Source organism: Pelobates fuscus, chromosome 5 (assembly GCF_036172605.1).
Source record: "Pelobates fuscus isolate aPelFus1 chromosome 5, aPelFus1.pri, whole genome shotgun sequence".
Lineage (NCBI taxonomy): Eukaryota > Metazoa > Chordata > Amphibia > Anura > Pelobatidae > Pelobates > Pelobates fuscus.
This window is the reverse complement of record NC_086321.1, coordinates 247,858,467-247,868,460: the sequence shown is the minus strand read 5'-3', so window position 1 is coordinate 247,868,460 and position 9,994 is coordinate 247,858,467. Positions and strand designations below refer to the sequence as shown.

At 35.1% G+C, this 9,994-nt stretch overlaps 1 protein-coding gene across 1 annotated transcript; it reads left to right on the top strand.

Moving 5' to 3' along the window:
* The first annotated feature begins 1,113 nt into the window (after positions 1–1,113).
* DMRTA1 (DMRT like family A1) lies at positions 1,114–9,792 on the top strand. Its single transcript, XM_063457233.1, has 2 exons — positions 1,114–1,800; positions 8,747–9,792. The coding sequence occupies exons 1-2, from the start codon at positions 1,269–1,271 to the stop codon at positions 9,577–9,579; spliced, it is 1,365 nt and encodes a 454-aa protein (XP_063313303.1). The 5' UTR covers positions 1,114–1,268; the 3' UTR covers positions 9,580–9,792.
* The last annotated feature ends 202 nt before the right edge of the window (positions 9,793–9,994 follow it).

Genomic DNA, 9,994 nt, shown 5'->3' with positions numbered 1-9,994 from the left:
ATAAATCAAAATCTAATAATAATAATAATAATCTGAAAGACACCTAGTTTTACAATGTGTGATTTTTTTTTTTGTTTTTCTATGGTATGTAGGCCTAGCCACTGAACTGCAAATTGGAATAATTTGAGAGACTAAGGTCACATAGCTAGCTTGCTGTAACCTGGTTATATTTTCCTTACATATTGCAGTTTAGTTCTCAGATGATGTCAACTCTCTGGGGTTTATTCACTAAGGAGTGAATTGAAAAATGAATCGAAAACTGAACTGAAGAATTAAGGCTTAAAGTACGTAACTGGAATACAGTCGTATTTAAAAATGTTTCCAGTGTAATTCAATTTTCTATTCAGCACAAAGGAAATTTTTAGGGAATAAAGTCTTTATTATTGAGTATCATGTTGCTGTTGTGTAATATAATAATGTAGCATCCATTTTGTATGTGTCATGGAAAGGTTTTTCCATTTTCATTGCATTTACAAAACATTCACATTATTGCAATTATTTTTTATCAGTATTCAATACATGTAACTAGTAAAAAAAAAAAAAAAAAAAGACTGTATTTTAATGGAATTTTATATAATTGTGAAAGCTATTTTTAAATAACATGTATCCAGGTGTCACTTAGTATTATTTGGGCTTTTCCCAAGAAGACACTCCACAAACTATTTTATAATCAGACCAGAAATAAAAGATTAATATGCTGACTGACTTGATGTACTTGGAATTGTTTTGTGTGCCAAATATTTTTTTATAATTAGCCGTATTTTGCCTGGAGTGAAATCTAATGCTATTCTTGTATTACTACTTCAAAAGAAAAAGAAAGAATAAAACCAGGCATGATATAGGAGGAATAAAGAGGGAAAAAATGTTGAAAAACAAGAATATGGTGCAATGTCCAATACAGTGAAATTAAAAGTTGACTGTTACTTATTTCTAATTAGGTTACACAAATTACTGCTTGATGTAATAGTCACACCCAGGTGCCTGCCTCAGGCCACTCCTCAGTCCTCACAATAATTTACAGCTCCCTGAGCACTTATTTGAATAGTACATTCTCCTTTAACACAATCATCACAGCCTTGCTGCTGAGAGAGCTTAGTGCATGCAGAGGAACGCCTTCCAAGCAAAGCCTCTTATTCCCTAGTCCTGAGCAACAGCTGAAAATACAGTAAAGGTGCTGGGCCCTGGAAGGAGGGTAGTTGCTGGGATCATCTATCAGAGAGACTCAGTGGAGAGCAGGACAGGGATAGCGCACCTGTGGTACAGCAGCCATGGACTGCACCAGCTCCAGATCTCACCTGTCTCCAGGATTGCCTCCACCCTCTACCTCAGCATCCCTTTCCACCCCATCAGCCATGCCAATACCCCCTGCCGTGCCAATGCCCACATCATACCTACGCCCCCCAGCTCTGTTATTGAGAGCAGCCGCCGCTGCTGCAGCTGCTGCCTGCTCCCCACGCATGTCTATGTCCCTGGACAGAGGATCTGGGTCAGGTGGAGGGTCCTTGTTTCCAAGGACCCCTAAATGTGCCCGATGCCGCAACCACGGGGTAGTGTCAGCCTTGAAAGGGCACAAGCGCTTCTGCCGCTGGAGGGACTGTTCCTGCGCCAAATGTACGCTGATAGCGGAGAGGCAGCGGGTGATGGCTGCGCAGGTAGCGCTCAGGAGACAGCAGGCACAGGAAGAATGTGAGGTACGTGGGGCACAGCACTTCATGTACCCAGTGCCTGGCACAGGAAGAGGAGAGACCAATGGGCAAAGGGCACAGGCACTCCAGGCCTTCCACCAAGATGGACATAAAGGTAAGCTCAAACAGATTTTTTTTTTAGAAGGAAGAGAAAACCTATTTTTGTATCACAAAATACTAAAGAGACAACAGTAACATGTTTGCAAAATATTTGCTACACTGATGTAGTTTATTTTTAATAAGAACTATTTATTTCACTGTTTTTTATTGCATCCAAGTGCAAGTAGAGATGACGAATAGGGTCTATGGCTAGTGCATTATAGGACAGTTTTCCTAATGAAAATGTGTTAAATTAAAATATTATTGCCAAAGTAATTCAATATGAAAATATTTCAAATTCACTGTTTAGGAAATAGGTTCGTTAGTTAATAGATGTTTGATCATTTTGTCACTTTAAAAAGCTTTGCACACTGTATCCACATGTAAACTCATAATGTGCTTGTCACACTGTCATTGGGGCATTACAAGCCTGTATGTTACTCTTGGCACTATGAAAAAATAAAGAATTTAAAAAAAAGAAAGCTTTGCAAGTCAATGATTTTTATCTGGAGGAATAAATGTTTAGGGGAAAGTTAAAACAAATGTATTTCTGCAAAACAATCTGTCCTTTTTAAACGGTTTATTCAACATGCATGGCCAGATCAGATAGTCCTAATAACTGCAATTATGTAGGCAAACAGGTTTAAGAAAAAACGACTTATCATAAGATTTATTGACTAGACTGCAGTTTCTGGAGGCTGGAGAAATGGCATGATATTTTCTAAAATGAAAAGTTGGACAAAATCGCAAATCTTTATGAGTTAGAATTTTTCCATATCTCCTCTCCCTGCATTCATTTTGCAAGTTGTTTTAAAAGTTACAACTTGCCATATTTTGGAATCTTTTTTTTTTTTAGACTAAAAACGTACTGTTTGAAACATTTTTAAAGTGTGTTATCTGCTGTTGTTTTTCAATTCAGAAAGATGGTTGCCTATTATTACATGTATTATTAAAGAAATGCATTTTTTTTATTCAGACATTTCATTATGAAATGCCTTTAATAAATCATGTTTCCTTTTTATCATCAATGCAAATACTACTTTTGTCCATTTTATATATGCATATTTTAGTTTTTTTAAAGGACTAAAAGATTAAGAAAGATAATACTAAATAAATAAATTGTGCAAAAGTGGAATTTGCTTAAATTATTTTTTGGGCATCACATTACTAAACAGTGGTTGAGTAATACTCTAAAGTTTGAACTGTCAGAAATTCTAACATTTCAGGCCAAAGCAGACAAAATAAAAAATTAAAGAAAAAATCATTCTAGTTTGATAACATTTTTGATCTAAAATGTTAAATTACTTTGAGATAGCCTTAGATTTTTCCGTATTTCACACGTTAGTAAATATTTTTAGTAAATATAAACTTAGATTTTTTCTAACTAGGTTGTTGTAGCCTTAAATACACAAGTTGTCATTGACCCACAACGTACACTTTCGTGAATTAACAATTTTATGGGGAAACACTTTCACAAAATTAGAGACCTAAAGCCTAAACAAGAGTTGTGTCAAGTTGAATACTGACCTAAAAAATGAAGGCAAAAATTTCCAGTTTTTCCAAAGTATTTATGTATTTTCCAGCTAAATTATCTCAGTCTAAATATTACTTTCCAGTTGTGAGTTTGTGGTTTAGTGAATAGGGTCAATATGTTACAAGATATCCATTTTAAAATGAAACAAATTGAAGACTAATGTGATGATTTGAGAACTCTAAAATTATCAAGGGAAATATAATACTGTAATGGGGGATTATATTTAACTAAGAAACAACTGAATTATAATTTTAAAACCAAATATACTATACAAATTTCTAGGCAAATTATAATCTCTAGAATACGCGAAAAATAGAAAGAAGTTATGTTTACTATAGAAACAAAAGTAGCTTGAAAAGTTATAATTTTTAAATAAAGATTAGTCATTTGATACAAGAACCTAAAAAAGTGCCAAAAATTTCTACTTACAAATTTTCTTCCTGCGTGATCTTTGGCTTACTACGTCGACTATTAACAAAATGAATGTAAGGTTATCATATATAAATATATATACACATATATATTTTAAATATGAAATTTTGCTCAAGTATATAATAATAAATCCCGCCCCCCCAAAATGCTAACCTTTTTACGTGTATTCTTTCAGAAAGTAAATACAAAAAAATATTCTTGTAATAACGTAATACCTGCAATTTTTATAATACAACAACTATTTTGCAAATCATGTGATCTTGTCTGTCCTAGAAGTACTTTTTATAAAATTTTCCAATGTTTTTGAATACCAAACTGTTTCCCTGTGAAGCACGTAGATAAATTCTATTTATTTTCAGTAATATTTATTTCTTACAATGACTTGGTAAAATGTACTTACTAATTGTTATCTTTAATTTATATGAAAATCCTTTTTTTGTTTGCATTAGATTGCTGTGTTAATACACAATTACTTGGCTGAGAACATTATTTATTTATTTAAATTATAATGCTTCAGAGATACATGCAACATAGCATTTTTACAGTGCATGATATGGTAGTTACCTAGCAATACATAGTGATACATAGTTACTAAAGCGGCAATGATAAATAGTTATTTACTATGCAGTTCTGTATGTTTGTGCATATTCCAAACTGACTTGGACATTTATGGCCAAAATACACATGTTGAAATTTAAAAAAAAAAAAATAGTTACAAGATGCATTGCTAGCATGAGAATTGTTGGGGATTCAAAGTGAATTTCAAATTTAAGGTAAAAATAGCCAAACTGTAAACATTCCCCTAGTCAGCTATTCTTCCAATTTGGCAACTTTGGCCTAAAATTTGAAATTCCCTTTTATTTCACAACAATTTCCCAACAATTCTCAATTTAATAATTCACCATGAAACGTCTTTAAGGAGAGAGAACAAATGGATGAGATGGATAGAGAGGGAGATAAAGAAAATGCTTAATAAATGCATGTAAAAACTAAGAATTACCCTGTACTTCAGTGGCTCAAGGTCCTGAGGAAAGTCCTTAAGAAGACCGAAACGTAAACTTTTTATGAACTGCACAGATTGCCGAAGAATTTTTAAGCTGCTTAATGTTTTAAATCAATCACTGCTTGCATTTGCTTTTTATATAATATATGGTGAAAATATTATATGACTTAACTGTTAGTTCAATGGGCTGATAATGTTTTAGAAATGCATATTGAATGGTTGGTAACTTCAACTGTGTATTATTCCCTATAGTTCAAGCTTTAATAGCCACTGTGCAGTACTGGGACTCATAATCCCAGGCAGAGTGAACACATAAATGTTATGGACAGTTTGAGATTTGTGAGAGTTACAAAACCAGTGGCTGCTGTTCTCTCCCTAGAAGAATTAATAACTGTTGCTGCAAATAACAGCTACCACCCATGAGTGTATATCCAAATAATCTTAGGCACACCAGTACGTGTATTTTCATGTACTGCCATGAGATTAAGGAGCTCTAAGGAGCACCCAGGACATACTTGAAAACGAGGGGAAATCTCAATGTATCCTTCCTGGTAAAATATTTTATAAATAAATAATACACTTTCACTAACACTTATGCACTTACACTTAAACTAAGCCCAACATTAAAAAAAACAATATAATGTAAAAAATATATAATAATTCAGTATTTATATACGGAAAGTTATGGCATTTAAAGTTTTAGATCACTCTCATTATTATGTCTCCAGAATCAAGAGCATTATTTTCCTATAATAAATACACACATGCAATTAACTCATATATTAAAAAAAATAAATTATATATATATATATATATATATATATATATATATATATATATATATATATATCTGATAGAGGTGTTATTTCCGTTTCTGCCAGATACTCTTAACTGCCAAGCAACGCAGTTATAAAAAATAAATAAATCATAAAGCCCTCACAGGTCTTCCTATCCCAAACAATTACGTTAACTTTATTAATCAAAAAAAAAATGGCATCAACTTATTTTTTTTAAACAGCATAACTGTGACATTTGTTTACACAAATCTAGTTTGGTTTTGTTGTTTTGTAGAGCATCACAAATCTTGACAGTAAACTCAATTTTAACATTTAATTTGATTTGACAGGCATGTCACAATATGGAGTTTGTGATCTCGACAATTTAAATAGACAATTTAAATATTGTTGACATACTTAATGACGATCTCTGCATCACTATTCTGCATCACAAAATAAGACTGTCTAAAATGCATCCTCAGGACTATTCACCAAAGTAAGGATTTCACATTTAAGGTCAAAATACATGATCTGGAAAAATCAGCTATGCTTCAATTTGAGCTTCTTTGCTCTTAAATTTGAAATCCACTTTGAATTCCGTCATTAGTAAATGACCCTGTATGTATTTAGACTGTATGGTCTCACTTTCACAATGTCTCCCCAAAGCTCACGGACGTATTAGCCGCGAGGCAAACAAGGCATTTGCCTTGGGCGGCATTTTCCAGGGAGCGGCAAAAAACGCCGCCCCCAAATGCCCAGGCAAATACCTTGTTAGCCTTGGGGCTAACTGACAATCCGGGCGGGCTGCTGATCGGGCGGCGCTGGCGAGGGAGCACTTCCCCTGAGCTCTCTGCTCAGCTCCCTCGCGCGCCGCCTGCAGAGTGATACCGGGAGCCGGAAGATGACGTCATCTTCCGGCTCCCGGTATCACTCTGCAGGCGGTGCTGCGAGGGAGCTGAGCAGAGAGCTCAGAGGAAGTGCTCCCTCGCCAGCGCCGCCCGCCCGACTGACCAGCAGCCCTCAGGGAAAAGGAGACCCCCCCAGCATTCCCAAAGGTAAGGAGGCTGGGGGGGTTGAATTTTTAAAAGAAATAGTGTGTGTATATTAGTGTGTGTCAGTGTGTGTGTATGTTAGTGAGTGTGTGTGTCTGTTAGTGTGAGTGTGTGTGTATGTTAGTGGTTTGTCTGTTAGTGTGAGTGTATGTTAGTGTGAGTGTGTGTCTGTTAGTGTGTCGTTTAGTGTGTCTGTTAGTGTGTGTGTGTGTCTGTCTGTTAGTGTGTGTCTGTTAGTGGTTTGTCTGTTAGTGTGAGTGTATGTTAGTGTGTGTGTCTGTGTCTGTTAGTGTGTTGTTTAGTGTGTGTGTGTGTCTGTTAGTGTGTGAGTGTGTGTATGTTAGTGTGAGTGTGTGTCTGTATGTCTGTGAGTGTGTGTCTGTTAGACACACACACTCACTCACAGACACACACACAGACACACTAACAGACACACACACTAACAGACACACACTCACACTAACATACACACACAGACACACACTCACACACACACACACTAACAGACACACACACTCACTCACAGACACACTAACAGACACACACTGTTAGTGTGTGTCTGTTAGTGAGTGAGTGTGTGTCTGTTAGCTAGTGTATGCGTGTCTGTCAGTGAATGTGTGTATTTGGAAGGCGGGGGAGGGGTGGAGTGTCGGTGGCGGGGGGGGGGGGGTCTGAGTTTTGTCCTGCCTAGGGCAGCACAAAACCAGGATACACCACTGCCAAAGCTGTCCAACCTTGCATAGCAAGGATAGGGTGCAAACTCCGGGCTAATGGCCTAACATTATCTAGTATCTGTTTGTCCACCTGTCTCTCTATATTCATTTCATACATTTTTTTTTACTATCGGAAATAGCATTTTGTATTGCAACCAACCTAACTCTTAATATTAATGGAACTTTAAAGAAATAAAAAAAGATAAATATGATTTGAAAAACAACTACTCACAGACTACTCACAGACCTTGATATTCTGCTATAGTCCCCAAATTTTACATTTTTTCTTTTCTGTCTGGCTGAGAGTTAATCAAGTCGATGTATTTCTAGTCAACCTTTATCTTTAAGGTGTTCAAATTATATTTTGAATTCATTCCATTCTGAGATCCTCTGTAATGCAACATGACTTGTATTATTTTGTGTTACTAAGTCTCTCGAAATGGAAACATCTCACAATATTTTAAAATAAATATTTTTTTTGTGTTTCATTAGATTTTGTTGAAAGGATACTATTATCATTTGTTTTGGACAATAATATGCAATGGGATGACATAGAGACAAAAAGGCTTCTAAAACAGCTACATATGTAAAGAAAAATAACGATGTAGCAATGTCTTATGCCAAATAATTTTTAGTAATATTCCTCAATAGTTTATAAACTAGTCCCTCTAAAACACCCTCTTTCACACATCCCTCAAGCAAATGTTATAATAAATTAAAACGATAAAATAAATCTGGATCCTGAGTATATTTATAACATTATGTCCTGATTACACACGTGTTTATGTGAGAATAGGAATAGCACATTTAATGTTTTGTTTGATCATTTTCCATCAAATGATTACCATGCTTCATAGTCCACATCATTAAAGTGATAAAACAAAAACCCTAAAAAGCATATATTTTTATAATGAGGACTCACTTAGAAATTAAGCACTACATAATGCCAAACTACTCTAAACAGCTCAAAGACAAATTTTGGAAAAATAGGCAACTACTCCCAAAGAGAGCTACAATAGTCCTGGTAAACCGCACATGCTCACTGGCTTATATTGCCATACACAAAAATGACAAAATAAGATTTTGTCATACATCGTGAATGCATTAGTATACATAATAGTATAGTAGCATAGGTCATAGTCTTGTATCCATGTACAACCACTTTATAGTTAACATATAATGGTCATCAGTGACTACCGTTAACAAGTGTATAATTATTAAAATATATTTTTGTATAAATGGGTGTGCATGTTAAAGTGGATAAAGCAACATGACAATCTTGCACTGCAGCATTTATGTACTACAATTCTGAACATGCTAATGTATAGTCCAGGTAGGAAAACAAAATATTGCAATAACATTTATATGAAATATTATACTTTATTAAATTATGACTCAGCACAATACACACATAATAATATCAAAATGTAATTGTGTTTCTTATTTTTCTAGGCTCTGACGAAACAGTTGAAAAACAAAATCAATATTATGAAAGAATATCAAGAACAATGCTGCTTTCCCAGTCACAGTCCTCTCCTGCTGGCATAATCAATGTAGGCCAGAGTTTGAAGAGTTCAGGTCCAGAAACCTCAAGCAAAGAAGATATGCAATCTCCAGTATCAGAAGACCGATCTGAAGGTGATGACAGTCAGAGCTCAGTAACTTCTTCAGACCCTGAATCTGGAAATGAAAGTGAGTGTCTCAAAGAACAGAGCATTCCAAATTCTAAAGTCCCAGCTATATCTTCTAGGCATAGAGATCCTCTAGAAATACTTTGTAAAGTCTTCCCAAACCACAAACGAGGCACCCTGGAAAGCATTTTGCAATATTGTAAAGGGGATGTGGTCCAATCCATTGAACTGGTTTTAAATGGAAAAGAACACAAGAACGATGCCAAGAATACTGGAAGTCCATCAGGATCTGATCTTGGAACCTTTCAGCGAGATTCAACTTTCAGTGTCACTGGTTTAGGGTTTGATACATTTGGAACTAAATCTGCCTTTTCTCCTCTTTACACAAATGTATCCACTGTTGGAGGTGATGCAAGTATCTTTAATCCTAGACTTGGGCTTAGTCCATTGCGTTTGGCTTATTCTACATCTAACAGAGGACTCCCTGGGTTTATGTCACCCTACATAACATCTGGGCTTATCCCATCTTTTCCTTTCCGACCCGGAATGGATTACTCATTCCCTAGTATGTTTCGGGACTCTTCTTATTATCCACGTAAGGATACTATGGCTGCTACAGGACTTTACACCAGGTTGAATCAAGAAAATCAGTAGCATTCTTATATTCTTACTTAATATACAACAAAAGCCTCCACAGTGACCTTACTTGAGTGACCATAACAGACTGTAGCTCAGATGGAATGTATTTTTAGATATCATTTGTAGTTAATTAAACAAATTTACAGGTATTTGTTATTCCTTCTAATACCAATAAAATATTTCTTATGATGAAATTATATTATTTTATGTATTAATGCAATAAAAGAGATTTAGTGCCTACAATGTTGAATCTTATTATTTTAATTTATTATCGCATTAATAAAGTAGTTGATTATGTCCTTACATTTCTTATGTTGCATCCATACGCATAGTGCTTTAAATTGTAATTCTTGGACATCAGTAATAAAGAAAACAAGGTTGATAGATGATGTTAAGTGATTTGTATTCTGATTATTTCAATTATTACTGG